Consider the following 23,005-nt stretch of genomic DNA (forward strand, 5'->3'; position numbering starts at 1 on the left):
CACCTTCCCAGATGTTCCAGATGCTCATCCAGAAGATCTCCACAGATCCATGGACAACATCTGAAGGTCTGCAGGTGTCTTTTCATCCCCAGGTAAAGTCTGATTTCAGGCTTTAACAGCAAGAAAAAGAGACAGGCCTCCGTGGGAGAGTTTCATGGAGGTCCACTCCTCTTCCAAAAGAACACAGAATCACATTTAGAAGAAAAAAAACACGAAAAAATCTTGATGACTTTAGGGAAAATCTGTAGTTTATTTTGTTGGAAGATCCAGTCAATTAAAACTGCAACATAACTATTCATCAGGAAGGTGGTGATGTGATGGTCAGCTTCTAACAGAAGGAACCATGAAATAAATAAAAAGTCCTGAAGGAGAATCTCCAGCTATCAGTTCTGGACCATAGAAGGCTGAAATATAGTGTTCTGTAATATAGAGGCAGCATATGGAAAATTATTAATAAATAGGCAAATGTTACCTAGGTGGAAATTTTATTATATTAGTATAATATGGCCAGTGTTGTTAATACTGCCTTGCTTATTTTCTAAATAGCTGTATTTTATGCAGAATACTGGATGCTTTAGTTTTATTTCATATATTAATATCAGAGTTTTGATCAGTTTTAACTTTGTTTCAAAATTGTGCACAATGGCCCTATTGTGTGTTTTTGCCTGGTATTTATTTATTTATTCATTTTGACCATTTGAGTTGCCCTATTTGATTAGATGTCTTTTGAGTTTCTTAACAAAAATACATGAAAACATAAATGTCATTTTACTAATACATTTGATGATGGGTTCCCTTTTTTGTTTTGGCTTGAGCACCTATAGCCCAGAGGTGGGTAGTAAGTTACATTTACTCAGTTATATTTACTTGAGTAACGTTTTGAACAAAATGTACTTTTAGGAGTAGTTTACTGGACTGTACTTTTTACTTTTACTTAAATCATATTATTACTCAAGTATCGCTACTCTTGAGAAAAATTTCTGGCTACCTGCTGTGAGTAACTTCATGAATAAAGAACAGACGTGTTTTAATTAAAAAAATGCACCAGAGAGACAAAAACCTGGAGTTAATGTTAAAGTGAGACTTTTTATTTATACACAAGCTTTATTATTTTAATGTTATTTTCTATCTGCTGAGATTATTGAGACATTTGGAGGTCAGATGAACGTACAGTAAACGGTAGATATTATCATTAGAAGGACTTTGCACTGTTCTAACTATACCGTATATACATTAACTGCTGGAAGTATTACTTTCAAGTTTAATGTTGAAAAGATTATTTATAAAAGTGTTTCTTTTGTCTTTAGTGGATCTTTTCTCTTTAAAATACCAGAATTTGCACATAACCTTATATTTTTGTCTGTCCGATTACATCATTTTTTTAAATATTAAATGATCAGCTGTTATGATTAGTTACTCAGTACTTGAGTATCCTTCACAAAAGAGAGAAACTGAAACTTAGTTGTAGTTTAGCATTGATAATCCATACTCGGTCCACTGTTATTCAGCTTATATATTATTGAACTGCCATCAGTCTGTAACAATGTAGATATCCAGTTATATGCAGACAATACTGTAATTTATGTACATGGTAATAACAAAAATCTAACGACATCTACAGTTACTGATGCAATGATATAACTTAATGTTTCTAAAACTGTTGGCATGTAGTTTACTAATTTAACTTTTTTATATTTTTAAAGTATTATGTTTTTTTAATTTTAACATATGTATTCTGATTTAAAAATTTAGCATATTTTGTGATGGAAGTATCTGGCCAGGTAGGTATTGTATTTATGTTTATTGTATTTCATGGTACCCTGACTATAAATGAAAATTAGCATTAATGGCTAACTCTGTTATGTCCTGAGATGTGCATTGGCCCTTTGGAATAAACACCATTATGAGATATTTTCTTATTGACTTTGGAATTTAATAATTGTGAATTGGCTGTTCAATATGTATACATTAGCCATCTCGTAAGTATGAAATAATATTTCATAATTAAGAGATAGCAGCTAATGTAAACATGTTAGATTTTTATTATTTGGTAAAATCTCTTAATCATAATTTAGCTGTCTGTATCTCATTATTTCTAGATAACCGTCGCATACTCAAGAGAACGTGAGGAATAATATGTTATTGACATAAATATTTTATTATTACAGAGGCAGAAATGGGCTTCCATGTGTGGACCAGAGCTCTCTGAATAAAATAAATCCTGAAAGACGGAGAGCTGGGATAAACTATGGTGAATGTTTTGATGCTTTCCCTCTCATCCCAGCTGGCCCCTGCTCTGGATGGAGCATCATCAGCATCACATGCTGCTCTACCTGCTCTCCTCCAACATGGACCAGTGTTTGGGCCTGACGTCAGCCGTCACCGCCCTGCCCGCCCGCCCGCCCGCCTGCCTGCAGTATCCCTGGCTACAATTGATGATGGAGACGGGGAGCTGCGGCCTCGCCATGAAGCCCATCCGGAGGCGGAAATAAAGGCGCATCCGAACGACGAGCACCCCAGGAAGGCGGGGAGGACAAGGAGGGGGACAAGGCCACCGACCCCCACTTCTGTCCCGAGAAGCGATGCCTCTCCGCGGCCACACGCCGGGGAGCAGCGGGCGGTGTCGCTCCGGTCTGGGGCTTCCCTAGTTTGGCAGGGCTGCTACGCGCGCTGAGGGGGAGATTTGGGGTAAATGTTTCCCATTCGTGATTAAAAACCACACAATGGATCCGCAGACGGAGGGAATCGTCCACCTTTGGCAGGGTGGAGCTGCGCTTTAATAAATGATGAGGCATTCCGCTCGGCGCGCTCAGCCCTGATTGAGGCTGCTTTAGATGTTTGTGTCCGACTAGAAGTCCGGCAGTCCGCCCCGCCGCGCTGATCCGGTGCCCGAACAATGGCACAGGTGCTTCTCGGTGCGCCGCAGATGCCGACGGCTGCTTTCTGGTGCGGGGGGAGCCCCGGCTTTTACGCCCAGTACCCCGAGAGTTGGCTGTTTACGCGATCCGACGCGCCGCTGCTGCCGCTGCTGCAAGTGGGCTGATTGGGCTCTCCGCCGTGTTTCTGCGCGATCGGATTCTCCACAACTGCGGGGCCTTTATGCTGCTGTGAAATGTGCCCGGGCCGTGCCCACCACCAGAACCCAGAGATGGAGCTGTCACCGTGCGCCGTGATGGAGAGGTGCTGCGGTCTGTAGTCGGGGGAAGCCTTTTTCTGCTCTAAGGCGCAGCAGCAGCACGGAGAGCCATCATGTCCAAAGTGGTCAGCAGCAAGGAGAAGAAATCCTTCAGCAAGAAGCTGTTCCGGAGGAGCTCGGTGCGCTCCGTGGGGAGCTTCATGAACAGAGTCCTCCGGACCCTGTCCACCCTCTCTCACTTCGGCACCGACGAGCAGGCCGCCGACGACGAGAAGGACGAGGCGGCGTTGATACCGAGCACCACCGGGGGCTCCGTGCCGTCCGACGACAGCGACTGCGGGGGGTTCCCGTTCGGGGACAAGGTGCCGGGGGTCGCCGGGCTCAAGAACCACGGCAACACCTGCTTCATGAACGCCATCCTGCAGTGCCTGAGCAACACGGAGCTGTTCGCCGAGTACCTGGCCCTGGAGCAGTTCCGGGGCGCAGAGGCGAGCAGCGGCGACAAGGCGAAGTCCAACGGAGGGCCGGTGCAGAGGAAGGGGGGCCAGCTGCAGCCGGAGGCCGGCGTGGTGACGGAGCAGCTGTCCGGGCTGGTCCGGGCTCTCTGGACCTTCGAGTACACGCCTCAGCACAGCAGAGACTTCAAGGTAAACTTTGCTGGGGGCCCCACAGCCAGGGCGCAGGAAACAGGGGCTTTTCTGGAAAGTGTCCAAAGGGCTGTTCTGATGGGGGGGGGGGGGGGGGGGGCGGTGGGGGGGGGGGGGGGCACTGATAATAGCAGTGTTAGAAAAATACTTTCCAAACTAAAAGGGTTTTACTTTAAAAAAGATTAAAATACTTTTCACCACCAAACACAGGGCTGGCTCAAGGTTGTATGGGGCCTTGAGCGGAGTTTAGTTTAGTTAGGGGTGCCCTTTTCCTGTTAAGACCCTCATCACCACCACTAACAGCTTTGGTGGAATGGGGCCAATTCAATTTGCTGCGCCTAAAAGCAATAATTGGTAATTATTTACTAAGATGTGAACAAACTGAGCTCAAACATAAAGAAAATATTAAACTTTTAGCGCCAGATAGTAACTATGATAACATAACAAACAAACATGATTTTTTACAAAGTAAACTTACCATTTCTTTGAAATCTTGAATATATGGGTCAACTGACTTGTCTAAATTAGGTTTAAGTATGTTTTTTTTTTTCAAACATTTTGCCAATATTTTCAAGTTTCAGGTCCACAAAAATCAGATTTTCTTCAATTTAAAATTCTTGTTGTCGTGTTTACAATCAGCTGAACACGCGATATTGTGATACATTGCACAAAGTAGTCTGATTGCTGAATCCCATCGATACAAAAGAAATGCAAACAGTTTCCTGAATTTTGTGGGTTGAACATTTTGTGGCTGAGCAACGAGAATTGGACACGGGTCAGTCTGTCTTAGAACATGCTGCCTGGTTTATTGGAAAGGTGAGCTTTTAAATAATACTCTCCAAATGTCTGTAGTCCTAATAGCAATTATTAAAACTCAAAGGAAATAAGCTTGCTTAGTATTAGTTAAATACTTTGTGTTGTACCTAAAATTGTTCAAGAAAATTATCATTTGTAAAATCTCACCATTCAAAATTTAGAAGTGTCCTTCTGCATCAACCGCCTGTGAAAGAAGGCCATGTTTGCATCATCTTTGAACTATAACTAACTAAATAGATTAGTGTTTAAGTCTTAATGAACTTATTGTGTTATAGTTTATAATAAGGAAACAGAATTACGTATTATTGGTAAGTTTTGCAGAGGGGTTGGTCTTAAATAAGCTACTGTAGAAACATTTAAATTATTATTATTTGATTGTTTTTGTTTTATTGCTCAGGGATAATTCCTTTATTTCTGTTCTGTTACATGTTTAAGCTAAACTGTGGTTTGGGGACACACAAAATCATTCGGGCCTCAGTTTGAACTCTGCAATCAGGTCTATTCAGTGCCGGTTCTACACTAAATTTAGCGGGGGGGGGGGGGGTTTCATGGGGGCACAGAACAAAAGATTGGGAAAAAAATAATCAGGACAATATTTTAGCGTTTAATACATGAAGTGAGCCAAAGAGCGTGAAACAACTTAATTTTTAAATTAATGTTAGAGTAAAAATGTAAAGGTAAAAAATACAATTGATCCAAGGGACCAATAAGTCACGGCATCTTTGTCAGCATATTTCATCATAAAAAATGTATTTACAATCATGTCTTTAGTACAGGGGCCATAACAGGGGCCAGGACCAGTTCTACAGGGGCACTGGCCCCATTTGGCCCCCCTCTAGAACCACCCCTGGGTCTGTTGCTCACCAGGTTCAGAACCAGATGTTCTTGAAATGTTCCACCGCTGCACCTCTGTTGAGAAGTTTCTACTGAAGCAAATGAAGTGTAAATGTGTAAATGAAGTTCTTTTGCTGTTGGTCCTAATAGGTTTAATTCATTTAAGCATCAGTTTTATAATTTTTTCCCTGCACCGTTAAATAAGAATGGAGCAAAATGTGGAGTTGATCTAGTTGAAGACAAGGAGGGATTTATTTAGGTACAAGCTCGGGCAGGTAACATCTGAAAACCTCTCTAATGAAAAGCCTAAAAAGGACCAGGACTTAACAGTTTAAAAAAAAAAAAAAAAAGAATCGTGCAGGAAAATAGATTATAACTACATGATGAAAGTAAATTTCTGAAGTCTGACGCATTTCTTTTATTCAGCCGTGGCTCAAAGCTGCAGTTAGAAACCCTTTAAAACGACATTTCAGAAATGAAACTTTGTCCGTCACACACACAAAAGCCTTCACACCGTAGACATATTTCTTTGAGTGTTTCAGACTATTTATTTTTTTCAAAAGCCCAGAAAAGCTCAGAAGAGAAGCTAAATTGAAAAAGGTCATTGAGCGTCAGCTTTATTCTTGACAGTCTTACTATTTTTGGCCCTTTTTCCCTTTTTTTTTTTCCTGTTCCTTGGTTGCCAGCCAGGGTACAAACAGTCTGATTGGATGGAGATCATTATTGTTAAAGTAAGAGGCTCTGAATATGGAGAGCTGAATGGGAAACGTTGGGAATATAGCTGCAATATATCAATAAGTGCTGGGACTGAAATATACCATCCAGAGGTTGAAAGGAGAGAAAAGAGTTGGACTGGTTGGATGGTAAGTTGGTTTTGTATCCAACAAACTTAACATAATCAACTTTAGTGATTATTTAATGATAAGACTGTTCAGACCCATTCATATTCAGACCAGAAACTTTTGAAATCATGTTGTAAACTATCCATTCTACCTTTTATTGACCGTTAAAATAAGCTGACAGCATGTGAAGGGAGAAACATAATTAGATGGTCTGGGTCCCGGGAAAGAAAGAGACCTGCTGTAATCTGTCAGGGAAGCCCCTCTTTTTATGGCACATTTAAATCTTTAAAGCCTGATACAGGTAAATGTTAGGAAACGTCACATTTAAAAAAAAAAGAAAATATTTTTCAGTGGATTTAAAATTAAAAAAGCTCAGGCTTTCAAGCTTTCAAAATTTCTTTGTATCGTAATTGATACGTTAGACCAAAAAAAATACATTTTCCTCACGTTTCCTGAGTTTTTATCTAGGGTGTGTGAAATACATTAATTTGCATGTCCAGAAAAATTGTGACTTTGTCGTAGAGGTGGAGGAATATTCCTGTGAAAAATTATTCATTTGGAGTTTTAGGGTTACACAGCGGCTCGGGTCACCATTATACAGCAACGGCCACCTTTTTGCCCCCACTACCTGAAGATGCAATCAATGCTTAAATGGACCTTGTGGATTCCTCGCTCAATCCGGCTGAAATGTTCACAGGCGTGGAGACAGGATGGTCTTCAAGGAGCGTATAAAACAAATTACAGCTTCTCTCTCTGCCTGGTGTGACAAAAAAGATCGGTTTGGCTTTAAGACAGTCAGCGTTTGTAGAGTTTCTGAATTTGTTGCGCTGGATTTACAAACCTGAAGGGTCCAGCAGATCGTTGGTGGGCTTTGATGTTAAAACTGTGTTATAACTTCAGAACCAGGCCAACACAAAGGAGTGCATGAATAGTGCGCCGCTATGAAATGGTCAGAAAATGAAACCTAGCTGAAGACCATGGTGGTTCCTCTACCAGGCTCCCCTGTAAAAGGTGGCGTCCAGATGATTGGATTGATCAGAGCTCTGGCAGATGTTCAAAGCTTGGGATTTTGCTTCAGAACCTGTCCATGCTGTAAAGTGGACCAGAACCCTGACCTGTCCGCTGGGTTCCTCTGTCTCCGTGGTGCCGGTTGTTCTCTGAGGAACCTCGGAGACCAGAAACAGAACACCAGGGTTTAGACTCTGATTCAGTTAAATACAGCTGGATGAGGTGACGCCTGAATTTCATTCACGGGTATCATGCCTGGAAGTAAATGCATGCCACATTTTTCTTATTTTCATTCTTAAAACATCCAGAAAACATCTGGTGTCTGTGGTGGTAGTGGGTTGAGCTTTGGAAAAGTCTGAAGGGTATGAGTGACTTTGTAATGAAGAGCTTTTATAAATTCACAATGCAACTGTTCATGAATGGAATTAAAAGTTATATTTGTATTATAATACGGCTTAATGCCAGCCTTTGTGAAGGAGCCACTGAAGTAAGGCTGGCCTGTCCTGCTGTGCTGAGGCTCTCTAAGTTATTTGTCATTGCTTCAGAAATGAGGAGCATCATCTCAGAGGAGAGTTTGCAAACACACTCAGCGCTCGCTTCTCATATATTTGACATTCGATAGGCAGGGTGAGCAGAGGTGACTTCCCAGCGGCCCGCCGGCGCGGCTCTGTGGAGGGAAGGAGTCCCTCCTTTAAAGGGCTTCTTCCCAGCGCCACGCTCTCCCCCTGCTGACCTTTGAGCGCGTGCCGGTCCGCCGTCTCGGTCGCCCGCGCTGAATATTTCATGACGGCACAATGTCAAACGAGCCCAAGCGGTCGTCACAGAGCAGCAAATCAGTTTGTGTGAAATCCCTGCAGAACGTGGTGTCCAAGAGCGCCCTCCAGTTCAGAGGAAACTCCCAACACGACGCCCAGGAGTTCCTCCTCTGGCTGCTCGACAGAGTTCACGAAGACCTCAACCAAATCGTCCACCCTGACAGCCGACCCCCCAGGAAGGTGAACAGCAGACTCTGATTCTTTGGAAGAGTTGTTCTAATTCACTGTCAAACTGTAAAATCAGCGTTACATCTTTTTCTGTCTCGTCAGCCTCCAGTAGAGGAAGAACCGGTTCCTGAAGGATCTCCGCTACCAGCACCTGGCTCTTTTGTACAGGAGCTGTTTCAGGCCCAATACAGGTGAAATTCTTTCCACTCTTCACACTTTGTACTATTTATTAAACAGCACTCTGCTCCAAAGCAACCAATTATCGCTGATTAACGTAAACCAGGCGTCTTCAACCCTGATCCTCAAGTCCCACATTCCTGCATGTTTGATTAATAATAATAATCTTTATTGTCATTGCAGTGTATATGCCAATAAAATTTGTCCTCTGCATTTAATCCATCCCCTTGGGGAGCACTGTTCTGCACCCGGGGAGCAACCAGGGACCCAGAGTGGTTGTTGAACCCAGAACCTCCAGGAGACAAGCACAATGCTCTAACCAACTAAGTTAGTTAGTTGGTTAGAGTCTAACCAACTAACTAAGTTAGCTGTGCCTCTGCTCCAGCACACCTGAATTTGTTTTTTACATGTTGGCCTCAGCAGCCATCGACGGCTGCAGAGGCCTGTTAATCACCCATTTCTGTAAGTCAGGATTTTGGAAGCAGGGAAACACCTAAAACATTCAGGATGGTGGGTCCTGAGGATGGTTGAAGATCCCTGATGTAAATCATTCATAAATAGGACATTCTATCATTTTAAAGGGAAAAGATAGAAAAATGTAACTTAATTTTGGTCTAAATGGGTAAGAAAAACAAAAAAAATATCTAAATCTCTATTTTAACAGTTGTTTTCTGACACATTTATATTATTTATGCTGTACTTTTTAAAGTTGATCAAAGTATACTGGAGCCAAAGTGATCTATAAACTCCCGAGGTGCCTTCCTCGTTATCCCGCTTCACAAGCGGACAGAATAAGAGAACGTGGCGTTCAGATTGGGCAGATGTGTGTTGACCTTCGGTCGTATGGAAATACCTGCGGGTAAAAACTCACCAGAACTGGCTAACGGCGTAATTCCACGTCCTCCACTCCTGCATGTGCGATCATCGTCATTACAAGCACAATGCGTGTCTACTTGGAGAGGATTATCACACTGCTAAATAAATGTTGCAAAGACAAATCTGCTTCGTTATCTGGTGCAAAAAGGGTGGTTTGCATCCCCTATTTAAATAAAACTTAATTTTATTGTGAATATAAAAAAAATTGAATATCAAAAATTTGTGGTTAACAATCTCTATCTACACCATTTAACTTTGACAAACTGGAGGTTGTTGACGTTATTTTTCCTGTTTGGCTTCAGCATTATTCCACTTGGAATAAAAATCTTTTTTTTAAAGATTTGTGAAACTAGTTTGTCGGACGTCTTGTTTAGCACCAAATACTGAGCCGTAAGTGTCAAAAAAATGTAATAGAGAACAGAAAAAACTGAACAGATAAAAAAATATCACCCAAAGGTATTTACGCAGCTCCTGGACAGACATTCAGCTTTTCTGCACTCCTAGAGACTCCAAGGACACAACTAAATATATTCAAGGGTTACAAAAGTAGATCTTGCATGAAATGTCTCTTTAAAATTGAAATCTGGTGAGCTCTGGCTGAAAATGGAAACGTTTCTTTCAACCAACAAGTCTGTTTCTGATTGGAAACGAGATGGGCATCTCTAAAGAAAATAACTAAATAAAAACGACAATCAAATTTTAAAGGAAAGTAATAGATCTGTCTTTATTTACGTTTGAATAAAAACTGTCATGTCAAAAATGATTAATCCCCTTCTGAATAATGAATGCAAAGATCTTTACTGGCATTTCACCTTCTAATGAGCAGCTTTTCATGTGTGTTGGCCTTAACTGTACCGTAGCTCCTTTTCACTGCCTTAAGAACGTCAGTCTTAATACAAATTATTACAAAACACCTTTATCACAGTTATTTGACTTAAATGTTATGATCAAGTTTAGGTGCATTCATTATAAATCCTTTTCTGTGGCACTATACCAAACTAAACCACTTTTCTTTTTTGTTTCTGATCATTTCCTCTTCTAGATGTGGTTGACCATCAGTTTATTGCTTTGCGTTTAGGTACAAAGTATAAAAAAATAATAACGATAAATAAGTAAAAGGAGGTAATTTGCCAGATTAATGAGGATCAAATGGGCTAACACTATTATTCTGACACTAACTCAGGGAAAAACACTTCAAAATATGGATTGTGGACCGCTTCCAAGAGAAAACCTTTCAGTTTTTAAATCAAGCTTTGACATAGTTGACTGATTCTTAGTTTTTTTTGTGTGTTTTTAGGTCTTCTCTGACTTGTCCTCACTGCCAGAAACAGAGTAACACGTTTGATCCTTTCCTCTGCATCTCACTGCCAATCCCAGTACCTCACACACGGTAAGGGCCCTCCGCCTTTAGCTTCCGACCGAGCCGATAACGTCTGGACCTAAAACGAGACAGACTCAGGCCGATCGTAACCCTGGGAGAATTGTCAAAAACGGAAGGCTCTCCCTGTTCTGCAGACCTCTGTATGTGACGGTGGTGTACCAAGGGAAGTGTTCGCACTGTATGAGAGTCGGCGTGGCCGTGCCTCTCTCGGGCACCGTGTCCAGACTGAGGCAGGCTGTGGCCCAGGAGACCAAAATCCCCGCCCAACAGGTACCGCCTCATTTAGGCCACTTTAGGGCCATTGTTTTGTCAGAAATAAGAGGATTACACAAATACGTGATGCTGAACGCGAGCTGGGCGGTGAAGAAATGTGTTATGTAGAGGATTAGATGTTATTATTAGACGTCCTGTGGTGTTTGATGTATTATTGGTGACTGCACCTCTCCTGCCAGCTTTCATACTTTGAGCATGACTAATTTTTGACCGGCCCACGTGCCGTTTCTGTCTCCTGTCTCCGTGCAGATTGTCCTCACTGAAATGTACTTCGATGGCTTTCATCGCTCCTTCTGCGACGACGACGAAGACCTTGAGATCATCCAGGAGAGCGACTCCATCTTTGCATTTGAGACGCCCGAGCTGTTCAGACCGGAGCAGATCCGGTCCAAGCGAGGCGGGACCACATCAGGTGCTGAACGCATTTATACTGCCTGGAAAATATTTAATAAAAAGTATTCACACTCCTTGAATTTTACCACATTTTGTCACCACAGATCTTTATGTATTTATGGGATTTTATGTGATGGACAATTGCTGAGGAAAATTAGGATTTCTAAATGTTTCTTAGAAGCATAAATCTGACAAGTGTGGCATGCATTTTTATTCAGGCCCCCTCCAGAGTCAAGGCTTTGTAGAACCGCCTTTCTCTGCAATCACAAGCAATTCTAAATCCTCAGAGGATTTGTCTCCACCAAGTTTTCTCTTCTAGACACAGAATTTTTTTTTTGTAATGATGCTTCGATGCAAAATTGCACAGGCTCAGTCAGGATGGATCGAGAGTTTCTGTAAACAGCAATCATGTCTCACAATGATTTAGGTCTGGACTTTGACTGGGCCATTCTGACAAATGATGTAGTTCAATTCAGTTAAATTTTATTTATATAGCACCAATTCATGATACATATCATCTCAAGGCTCTTTCTAAAGTCAGACTCCATCAGATCCTCCAGGTTGGTGAGAAAGTTTCCTCTCTAAGGAAACCCAGCAGGTTGCATCAAGTCTCTCCAAGCAGCATTCACTCCTCCTGAAAGAGCGTAGAGCCACAGTGGACAGTCGTCTGCATTGTTGATGGCTTTGCAGCAATCCCTCATACTGAGCATGCATGAAGCGACAGTGGAGAGGAAAACTCCCCTTTAGCAGGGAGGAGAACCTCCAGCAGAACCAGAACCAGAACCAGGCTCAGTGTGAACGCTCATCTGCCTCCACCCACTGGGGCTTAGAGAAGACAGAGCAGAGACACAGAAAGCACAGAAGCTCACATTGACCCAGGAGTACTTTCTATGTTAGAGAAGACAGAGCAGAGACACAGAAAGCACAGAAGCTCACATTGACCCAGGAGTACTGTCTATGTTAGATGGTAATAGTGGATGATCTGCCTCCCCTGATGATGTCACAGCTAACAGAACACCAAACCAGGTGTACCTTCTATGAAGAAATTTTAGTTTAGATCCACACCGTCCATCGTACCTTTGGATGAATGCTTAGTGTCGTTTTCCCGCTGGAAGGTGAACCTCCACCGCAGCCTCACAGCCTCTAGCAGGTTGTCTTTCAGGACCGTCTTCCCATCTTCTCTGTCCAGATTTGCTGTCGCTGCTAAAGAAAAGCTTCCCCACAGCATGATGCTGCCACTACCACTTCTCCCCGTGGGGATGGTGTTGTCAGGCCAACACTGCAAAAACATAACTAAAAATAAGTGAAAATTTCTTGAAATGTGTGTATTTGCCCTTGATTTGAGCAGGTAAATAGGATTATCTGCCAATGGAATAAGATTTATGCTCTTAAAACAGGAACAACTCATCTTCATCATCTTATTTCAAGTGCATTATATTTAACTATCTTATTCTAGGGGTAAAATTACTCATTCCATTGGCAGATAAGATTATTTACCTGCTCAAATCAAGGACAAATACACTAATTTCAAGAAAATGTCACTTATTTTTAGTTCCGTCTTTGCAGTGAATGTGTTTCCACCTACAGATTTACAGTATTTGGATCTCATAATATCCCAAAATAAATATCTGTCTTGTGACAAAATGTGGAAAAGTTCAGCAACCTCTTTATCTTTGTTGAGGTGAAAATACAGGTGGAGCTACTGGGGAAAGTAAAAAGATTTTGGATTTATCTGAGAAAGACGATTCAAGCCAGTGGGAGTTTAGGGAAAATGTTTTATACAGCGCAGATTCTTGTGTGCTGGTTTCAGGGAGCCCACATGCAAATCTCAATCAGAACAACCTGAAGTACGGCACAGATAACAACCGGATCTCCACGCAAATACAAGAGCCCACAACACCGCCTCAGAGTCCCAATAAGAACAGCGGGCAGGCCGAGAAGATCGTGCTGTTGGTGTGCAACAGAGCCTGCGCCGGACAGCAGGGGCGCAGGTATTTTATCGACCGCCAGTGCAGAAATCTTTCATCCAATGAGCCACGAGCAATTTTAATCTGGTTTTTACGATACATCCAGGTTTGGGAATCCCTTTATCCTCTATTTGGAGCGAACGGTAACATGGGACACGCTGCAGACTGAGATTCTGGAGAAGATGAGGCATCTTCTGCGTCCTGGTGCCATTGTGCAGGTACATCTGTTTAACCAGCACATATTGTATAGCCATATGTGTTTGTGCTCCATTAATGTTGTCATATCGTTGATGGCCTCTAGGTGGGGCCCTTCACTTTGCGTGTGGTGGGAGTGGTGGGAATCACATACCTATTGCCTCAAGAGGAGCAGCCGCTCTGCCATCCCTCTGTGGAGAGGTAATGTCACGCATCACCACCGGGGGGCAGCATTGTTGCACTTAAATGACTGTTACCTGGAGAAGACTAAGAAACCATCAGTGTTAACATAGACCTTTCAGGTTGTTGCATGGGTTTGTTTTAAAGGACAAATAATTAAAAATAATATAACATATGAATGTCTGCCGCTGCAAGTGAATATTGGGCGCAGTTAGAGCTTTATATACCAAACTGAGGAAGAGTAACACAGCAGCTGGACGTTCGCTGAGCATGGAAGAAAAATATTCATCAGGTTGACCTTATTAAAATTATCTATCTATCTATCTATCTATCTATCTATCTATCTATCTATCTATCTATCTATCTATCTATCTATCTATCTATCTATCTATCTATCTATCTATCTATCTATCTATCTATCTATCTATCTATCTATCTATCTATCTATCTATCTATCTATCTATCTATCTATCTATCTATCTATCTATCTATCTATCTATGCTAGTAGCTAATAGGAAGGGCATCAGTAGAACAGAATAATCCTTTTATTTGTCTCTCTCTGGGGGAAACATTAAGTGACAGGCATATGGAAAACAAAAAGGTACGTAATAAAATTAGAAAAACACGATTATCTGTTTATGGGTGAATTTAGGCAGTGAGGACCTTTTTAGGCTCTTTGAAAAAGTCTAATCATCCTAAAGTTTTCAGCGTTAGACAAAGCTACTGTGATAAAGCCTAAATGGATTCATTTATTTGATGCATTTTCAGCAGGGATGCCGATAAGTGTGGAAGATTCAGCCTTATTAATATTATAAATTTTCTGCTAACAATAAAAAAAAACTATTATTTTGATCCATGTTCTGACAGGGCGTTCAAGTCCTGCGGCCCGGGCGGCCCGCCTCACGTCAAAATCGTCGTTGAATGGGACAAGGAGACAAAGGACTAGTAAGTGACAAACACACTCCTGGTTACGCCGTGAGCAGATGTGTGCGTGAGGCGTCGCGCCTCCTGTCAGCTCCAGCGACCGATGCGTTCGGTCAATCTTTGACTCGTGTGCTGTGCCACGCCCACAGCCTGTTCAAGAGAACCGAGGACGAGTACATCCCAGACGCCGAGAGCGTACGGCAGGTGAAGGAGCAGCACCTGCAGCCGCAGACCTGCACGCTGGCCCAGTGCTTACAGCTATACACCAAAGAAGAGCAGGTAGGCTCAAGCTGGCCCGCTTCTTCGGTGGGGGGGCAGAAGCATTGATCACACCGCGTATAGACGGCGCCTCGCGTAGCTATTCTTAGCCCTCCAACCTTTTCCCATTTTGCCACGTTACGCGTGCAACCTTCCACGTATATTCTGAGATCTGACATACGAAAACAACACAAAGTAGGGCGTTGGAGGAAAAGGAAAACATGCTTTTAAGCTTCTTCTTTTTTTTACCACAACAAATGAGTGTGGCATTTGCAATCAGCCCCTAAATGCCGTTAGAAGTTGCACAATTTGAATAATCAGAGAAGATTATTGAATGCAGGGAGGATTTTTTTATTTATCAGACATTAGAAAGGTCACCAGAGCTTACGGGAAAAGAATCCCATGCATCCTTTTCTTTTCGCTTCAAGATCACCGTGACACTCTGTAAGTTTTGATTGTAATGTGAAAGTTTTTTTCGGTGCGTTGAGTGGAGCCGTTGTTGAAGAGTCGCTTTATCTAAATTCCAGCTTGCCCCCGACGACGCTTGGAGATGTCCGCACTGCAAGCAGCTTCAGCAGGGCAGCATCAAACTGAGCCTGTGGACACTGCCAGACATCCTCATACTTCACCTCAAGCGCTTCAGACAGGTACAGAACGAACCCTTGACTCTATCTGACCTCCCTGGTCGGTGCTTTGCCCTGATTTGACGCGAATGTGCCGCCGGCGCCGCAGGATGGGGACCGGCGTGTGAAGATGCAGAACATGGTGAAGTTCCCGCTCACGGGCATGGACATGGCGCCGCACATGGTGAAGAGGAGCCAGAGCAGCTGGAGCCTCCCCTCCCACTGGTCACCGTGGAGGAGGCCCTACGGCATGGGCCGGGACCCCGAGGACTACCTGTACGACCTGTACGCAGTGTGCAACCATCACGGGACCATGCAGGGGGGGCATTACACAGGTAGACACGACAAGATCACAAAGAGGTCTTTTTATTGAAGCGCTCCATGACGCTTACAGTATCTCCTTCCTTTGTGCCTTAAAGCTTACTGTAAGAACTCCATTGATGGGCAGTGGTATTGCTTCGACGATAGTGATGTTCATCCCATATCTGACGGAGAGGTCTGCAAGCAGACCGGCTACATCCTGTTTTATCAAAGGCGAGCAACGATCCCGTCCTGGTCTGCCAACAGTTCTGTCGGAGGTAGCTTCATTTCATTCATTTCATTATCCATGTAGCCCTTTACCCCAGACAGCCAAACTGCTTTTCATCAACATCATAAAAATGATTCATAAATGGATAATATATAAAAGTTAGAAATATTGACCAAAATGCCACAGTCATACTGAGTTTTAAAAGCTTTTCTGAATAAAAAAAAGTTTGGATTTAAAAAGGCCCGGGTGCGATCCGGAGGAAGCTGGCTCCACAGTCTGGGTGCTGCCCGGTCAGCCCAGTGTTTGTATTAAATCCTCAGAACATTCCAGAAGAACTGGGTCGATGACCTCAGGGATCTTCCATGTTTGCCGAAACCCAATAAATCAGAAACGTAAGGTGGAGCCTTCCTAATAACAGCTTTAAAAGCAAACAATAAAAGTTTAAAACCTATTGGAAAGCGGATTGGCAGTCAGTGGGGGGAAGATACTGCATAACGGGGGGGTGATGCGCTCGTGTCTGGAGGGGTCGGTTAAAAGACGTGCAGCTGCATTTTGGTCCAGTTGAAGCCAGTTGAAGGACGACTGAGAGACATCAACATAATAATAATTCTTGAGCTGAGAGAAGAATGTACAGCCTTCTCAAGATCAGCTTGGTTTAAAAACAGGCTTAATTTTTGTTACGGATTATGAGATGATAGAGGCTTGGGCTGCTAAAAACAGTTATCAGGGAAACAAACCCAAGGACGTCTGTCCTGCAAACACACGGACATTTATCTTCCCTGAAGCCAGGATCTCAGTCTAATGGTGACCTGGATCTCAGAAGACAACATGGGGTAATCGACCAATCCTGGGCAGACTTTGCTCATCCATATAAGCTGACGTGGACACTCTGGCGTCTGGAAATCTACCCGTCTCGGATTGTTTTTATATGACAGTCCAGTAGTGAAGCTGTCAACATCCCTCTGCCTTTTAGATTAAATATGTTAAAACATAGTTTCTATTTCAAGAGTCTTTTTTTTTTACTCCTACAGAAGTCTACAAATTGAGAACACCACATTATTCAGGCAAAGAACCTGGGGTGACTGCAACTGGAGGCGGTGCATTTTTAACACTTTCGCTAAAAGACAAGGGTGGTAAAAGCCCAATTTGACCAGTCCATCAAATGGTTTGTTGAAATTAAAATCTGCCAAAAATCACCTCCAGTTGTGACATTGGTTGTGACTGATAAATCTAAAAATCATCTGCATAACAGTGGAAAGACTAGAGTTAAATTTGCTCTGAGGGGCAGCAGATAGAGGGGGGAAAAAAGGAGGGGACCAAGAACGGAGCCCTGTGGCACCCCAGAAGACAGAGGAGCGCTGGAGCAGGATACTTTGTTAATCATAACTGTAAAAGATCTTTGTGTCAGATATGATTCAAACTATTTAATCTCTGAGCCTTGGATGTCGGCGCGAGGGACAAAGGAAGGGGAGAATGATTGACGGTATCATAGGACGTGAGGTTCAGCGGCAAACTGATCATCAATAGACATAACTAGGGCTCAGATGTGGCCGCATCGTATTTAACGGCTGCTCTTCTTCCTCCTCTTCCTCTTCCACCGGCTCTACCGCAGCCGCAGCTGCAACGTTTGAAGTTTCCTCCATTTGCTCAACTTCACCGTCTCCTTCGCTTCTTGTTCCAGACTGGATGGGGTGGAGTCACGTGACTGCAGACACGTGGCGCAGCGTCTTAAAGGGACAGGAGCATAGCCGACCTTTACTATAAAAAACGACTTTTACTTTCATTTTTATTAAATAGTGAAAACACCGACATGGGCATAATGCCGTTATTGTCGTAAATTTTCGGTTTATCGTGCAGGCCTAGACATACCAATGCCAATATGTGCTCTTATTAAGGCAGACTCTGTGTTGTGTTGCATTCTGAAGCCAGACTAAACATTTTCAAAAATATAATTCTCTTCTAAAAATGGCTGTAGTTAAGTTGAACTTTCTTTTTCTAAAACCTTTTAAGAGACAATAAGAAATAGACTTAAAATGAGCTAAAACAAACTTGTAATAAGATATTATGCAGTTACGCTAGACTTTACCACGTTTAAAACATTTCTGTGATATAAATGTAGAACTCATTTCAGTGAAACTGAATGAAACAGTCAATTGTTATTTGGCACTTGCATGCAAATCCTGGCAAAAACACACGGAATCACTACTGAGTCAGTTGTTTTATAGTATGGCAAAAGAATATTAATAAATCACAGACATGACTTGAAATAGTTTATTTAAACTTTGGGAAAAAAAAGGATACTTGAAACAGAATAATGATGTTTTTTCACTGCAAAAAGAGAACTAAAAATAAGTAAAATTTTCTTGACACGAGTGTATTTACCCTTGATTTGAGCAGGTAAATAAGATTATCTGCCAATGGAGTATTCTTACCCCTAAAATAAGATAATTGGATATACTGCTCTTGAAATTAGATAATTGAGATGAATTGTTCCTATTTTAAGTGCAAAAATCTTATTCCATTGGCAGATAATCTTATTTACCTGCTCAGATCAAGGAAACATGCTCTCATTTCAAGAAGATTTCTTATTCTTAGTTCTCTTTTTGCAGTGTAGAGATAAAGAAAGTTTCTGGAATCACTTAATGCTCTGGAAAATATCTAAAAATATGAAAATGAAAAGAAAAATCAGAAAACTCAGAAAAAATGTATTGCAGGTCTTTCTAGGCTCTAATTAATTGACTTTGTCCTGATTGCTTTTCCAACAGATAAACAGAATAAGAACTAGATCTTAAAGTAGGGTTACCTGTTTAAGGTGATTGCTTGGTTTTAACTGCTGTCTGCTTGGGCCTAAAGGTTCCACCAGTTCCTCTCTGTGTGAGCACTGGATAAGTCGCTTAATGGGAAGCCGTCCTCCCAGCCAGGCCTCGTCTGGTTCCTCCAGACGCACCTCTCTGGCGTCTCTCTCCGAGTCCGCTGAGTTCGCCGGTGAACGGAGCGAGGACGATGGTGAGGAGCGATCACGGCTTTTATTTTGCCATTATTTCTCTCAGTGAACTGAACATTGTCGCGTGTGTCTCCAACGCGCAGGCCTGTCGACGCGCCCAGCAGTCCGAGGCATGCAGAGGCAAACGTTTTCTTCCAGATCGTCTATTGCCAGCCCGCTTGTTCTGAGCGAAAATGGCACGAAACCACCCTGGTCTCACTCAGCTAAGCTGCAGTTGCGTTCCAACTCTCCGTCACGCTTCTCCCTAGAGTCCCACTCCTCACCGACGCTGGAGAGGATAGGAGAGGTGGTTGACATCCAGCCGACAGCCCCGTCTTTTCCTGGCTCACCCAAGCCAGATAAAACGTCCGGGGCGAAGTCGGCGCTCGCTGCTTTGGACACTAATGTGGGAACTAAGAGGCTAATAGAGCAGGGGCGCTTCAAGTCCGTGGTGCAGACTGAACAGAGGAGCTCCAACCCGACGGGGGAAAACAACAACGCTGAGCAGATTAGTCCTCGACATGGAATAGCCCCAAAGGAGGCGAAGCAAAGAAATGGGAGTGCGGAGAGTGGAGGCGCCAAGAGGACCTCAGGAAAGACGGGGTTAGAAGCTGAGAGAAGTCCCAGGAAACGGGCCCCCACTTCCTCCACGTCCTCCAGCTCCCTTTCCCCGGCGTCTCCAGCCATCGACAAGTCGCCGTCTCGAACGCAGTCCAAGAGCGCGGCGTCTGCATCGAACCCCAAGGACAAAAGCGCTGGACCCTCTAAAACGAGCAAGGGAGGTTCCTCAAGAACGGCGACCCCTTCCAAGAAAGCGTCCTCCCAAAACGCAGAGGCACCGCACCCCGACGCGCAGCAGAGGAGGAGCGCTTCTCCCGGGTTGCAGAGCTCACAACCGCAGAAGAGGACATCGAAAAGGGAGGGCAGTGAGAAAAGCTCCGCTGGAGAAAGGACTAGAGCGGCGGACAGGAGCACCAGTCGGGAATCTTCGCGGGCGAGCGCGGTGGCGGAGAGGAAAGTCAGCCATGGGGGTCCCTCCTCCAGGCTGAGCGCTGCGAGTAGAGCCGAGGGCAGGTCCGGTAGAGCCGCGGAGGACAGGGCGGCAGGCCGGAGCTCCAGCAGTAGCTCCTCCATTACCAGTCTCCGGTCCTCAAGTGTAGGGGTTTCCTCTGGCAGTTCGGCTCCGTCGTCACGGGGGCCACGAGGGACCAGCAAGACGGAAGACAAAGGTCTGTCCTTCTTCAAAACCGCTCTGAGGCCCAAGGAGAACCGCAAACCAGGCGAGAGCGGGAAATCTGGGGCGGGAGAGGCCAAAGCAATCCCCGAAGAAAGCGCCGGGGAGGCAACGCAGCGCGCGGCCAGCAAAAAAGTTCAGAACGCGGGTCCAGAACTGCACAGTACAGCCAAAGATAAGGAATCCTCTAAAGTATCCGGCGCAGCTAAAAACTCCCTGCTGCCCTCCACCAGGTCCAAGCTCCCTGAAGCACAACCGCAGCCTTCGGCCGTCGCGAAGGACCCTTCGAAGAAAGAGCCGGCTAAAAAGACACTGCAGTCCAGGAAGATCCCCATCAATTCCTCACAAACTAGCCAGAGATCCAAGTGATGTTACTTCGAGGCTCCGGTACGAATCTTTCTCGTGCAGCTCTGAGGTGTTTCTCCTTTTTATCCATCCGACAGACTCTTTTAAAAACACCACTGAATACCAGCTGCCACAGAGGATGCTTACCTAAAAAAACGGATTTTAAACAAAGCACTTTGTATGGATTGCATTGATTTGAAAGAATATTATACTGTATTGTAAATACGCATGGACATGTACGGAAATTATTGCCTTGTTCTGTCTGTAGCACTGTCTCAGTCGGAGCCGGAAGTAAAAAAAAAAAAAGACTTTTGCACGAGATTGGAAGCAGGTACGACGGCTGAGAGGCGTCGAACAGGGAGCGCTCAGTCGCCGAAGGACGTTTGTGGAGATTTTCCACATGCAGTGAATAATTTTCTGAAATCCCTTTGTATTGCTCTCCTTCAGCATGGAGAGCCACACACAAAAAAACAAATAACATCAGTGCCTCAGATAATCATTAGAAGTATTTACCCGAAATTGTTTAACTTGCGGGTGCTGGGAAATTTGTCATTGAATATATTGATATTTACTAAACACTGAACCTGTAATTTTAAGTAAAACACGATTAAGCCTATTTAACCTGAACTACTGTTTACATATATATATATATATATATATATATATATATATATATATATATATATATATATATATATATATATATATATATATATATTAGGGCTGGGTATCATCTAGGATGAGCCGATTCGATACGATTCTCGATACATGGCTCAGCTTGCTTTGATTCCAATATCGATATTTATTACTTTGAATTAATGCTCAGTGATTCAATCACCAAAATCAGCCAAATATTATGTTTATGTTCTATTTATTGATCACAGACATATTAACAGGAAAATAAAGTGCATTTGCTTCAATGCATTTAACGTGTCACAGAAACCAAAAATGTGCCCAAACATCTGATTTTAGGGACAAAGGAGCTTCTAAAATCCTGTCGGCCATTCCACAAATTCGTCTCACTTGCTCTCCTTCGCTGTGAACTATAATGGTTGCGCTGTAATAACGCCCCCTAGAGGTTGGGAGGTATATCGATATTGAAAGCCAGAATATCGATATTAAATCGTTTTTAAAAATATCGATATTAATCTTTATATCGATTTTTATGCACAGCCCTAATATATATATATATATATATATATATATATGCTCTTTGGCGTAAAGACTCTGCAGCAGCCTTTAAGATGCGTTTTCTTTTCGGTCGAGTCCAAAAAACGTGTCATTGAGAGGCTGACAGGAAGGCGTTGCCGGCGTTAAACGAGGAACCCGGGGTCGCCAGGGGTCTTAATGCTTCGTTTAGCGGCGGTACCCTGTAAGCTGCTCAGACATCTCCCCATCTGCCGTCACCTCTGCTAGCTGCTGAAGCTGACCCCGAGACGCCCGTGTTCGCCATCGGCACCGGCCTCCTCAGACTGCCAGACACCTCCGAACATTCCTCCCAGATAAACACAGGGTTCGTGTGAAGAATAAACGGAAGAGAACACCTCACACGCGACGGAACAACACATTGAAAAGACAGCTGGGATGCCTCTGCTGAACACCATACTTTGTACATACAGCGCCGGGGTGTGCTTTAGTCAGCACGTCCGCCGTCCTCGCGCTCCACATCACAGCTTGTGCACATTTTTAGCTCGAGAGTAGATCAGCACAGGCCGAGAAGAGTCGGCGGTTCTCGACGTGTGCGGCAGTTGTTGCATGATATGTTGCTTATGCATGCACCCAACTATGCAAGCAGATTCACTGAGTATGTAGAAGTGCTACTCTTGGATGTGTGTTTTCTTTGTAACTGTAGAGTTGTCCAAATGCCTGCATCAGAGAGCATGGGAAGGCATCCTCTATTAAAGCTTTGTTTGCACATTCCTCCAAAGTAATGCCCGTTTGGTATGAATGATAAGTATTGCTCATTCGCCCTCTCAAAGTAAATCGGCTCACTTGCAAATGAATCTGGTCTGTACTGTATTCATTTGTGTCACACTTTGTCCTTCACTGCTGCACTTCTTTTTTTATTTATTTTTTACAGCCTTCAACATGAGTTTGGCAACAAAACCACGCAGCGGTTTGCAATCAGCTCTCCTGTTTTCACATTTGATAGTTTTGGGATTTGCAGTGAACAACTCGAAACGCGATCTACTTCGACTATACAAGACAAGCACTCAGCCAGCCGGTCCAAGATTAAAAATGCGATGTGTAATATCTTTAGTGCAGGTTTTACTTTAAGTCTTACGTTGTATTTGTTTTTTACATCATTATTTGGATCAGCTGTCAGTATCTCAAGAATTACTGTCTGCTTATTCCACGTCTTTAAGAATTTTAATGTAAACATTAAGAAGGTTTCTTTGAA

General features: G+C 43.4%; 1 protein-coding gene across 1 annotated transcript; it reads left to right on the forward strand.

Moving 5' to 3' along the window:
* Positions 1 to 2,250: 2,250 nt before the first annotated feature.
* On the forward strand, positions 2,251 to 20,910 carry LOC105926611 (ubiquitin carboxyl-terminal hydrolase 31). The gene is made up of 16 exons (XM_012863005.3): positions 2,251 to 3,783; positions 8,141 to 8,278; positions 8,369 to 8,457; positions 10,617 to 10,709; positions 10,835 to 10,970; positions 11,223 to 11,385; positions 13,177 to 13,357; positions 13,440 to 13,551; positions 13,635 to 13,729; positions 14,576 to 14,653; positions 14,782 to 14,911; positions 15,418 to 15,537; positions 15,623 to 15,848; positions 15,933 to 16,091; positions 18,896 to 19,048; positions 19,130 to 20,910. Exons 1-16 carry the CDS (start codon positions 3,250 to 3,252, stop codon positions 20,626 to 20,628), a joined length of 3,906 nt encoding a protein of 1,301 aa, XP_012718459.2. The 5' UTR covers positions 2,251 to 3,249; the 3' UTR covers positions 20,629 to 20,910.
* Positions 20,911 to 23,005: the final 2,095 nt, after the last annotated feature.

The sequence above is a fragment of the Fundulus heteroclitus genome, chromosome 10 (genome assembly GCF_011125445.2).
Source record: "Fundulus heteroclitus isolate FHET01 chromosome 10, MU-UCD_Fhet_4.1, whole genome shotgun sequence".
Lineage (NCBI taxonomy): Eukaryota > Metazoa > Chordata > Actinopteri > Cyprinodontiformes > Fundulidae > Fundulus > Fundulus heteroclitus.

Bases quoted from the DNA above. Each gene is read 5' to 3' on its own strand.
- LOC105926611 (XM_012863005.3), top strand. From the start codon at position 3,250: ATGTCCAAAGTGGTCAGCAGCAAGGAGAAGAAATCCTTCAGCAAGAAG. The intron at 10,971-11,222 runs GTACCGCCTCAT...GTCTCCGTGCAG, and splicing joins CCAAAATCCCCGCCCAACAG to ATTGTCCTCACTGAAATGTA. The intron at 14,912-15,417 runs GTAGGCTCAAGC...TCTAAATTCCAG, and splicing joins TATACACCAAAGAAGAGCAG to CTTGCCCCCGACGACGCTTG.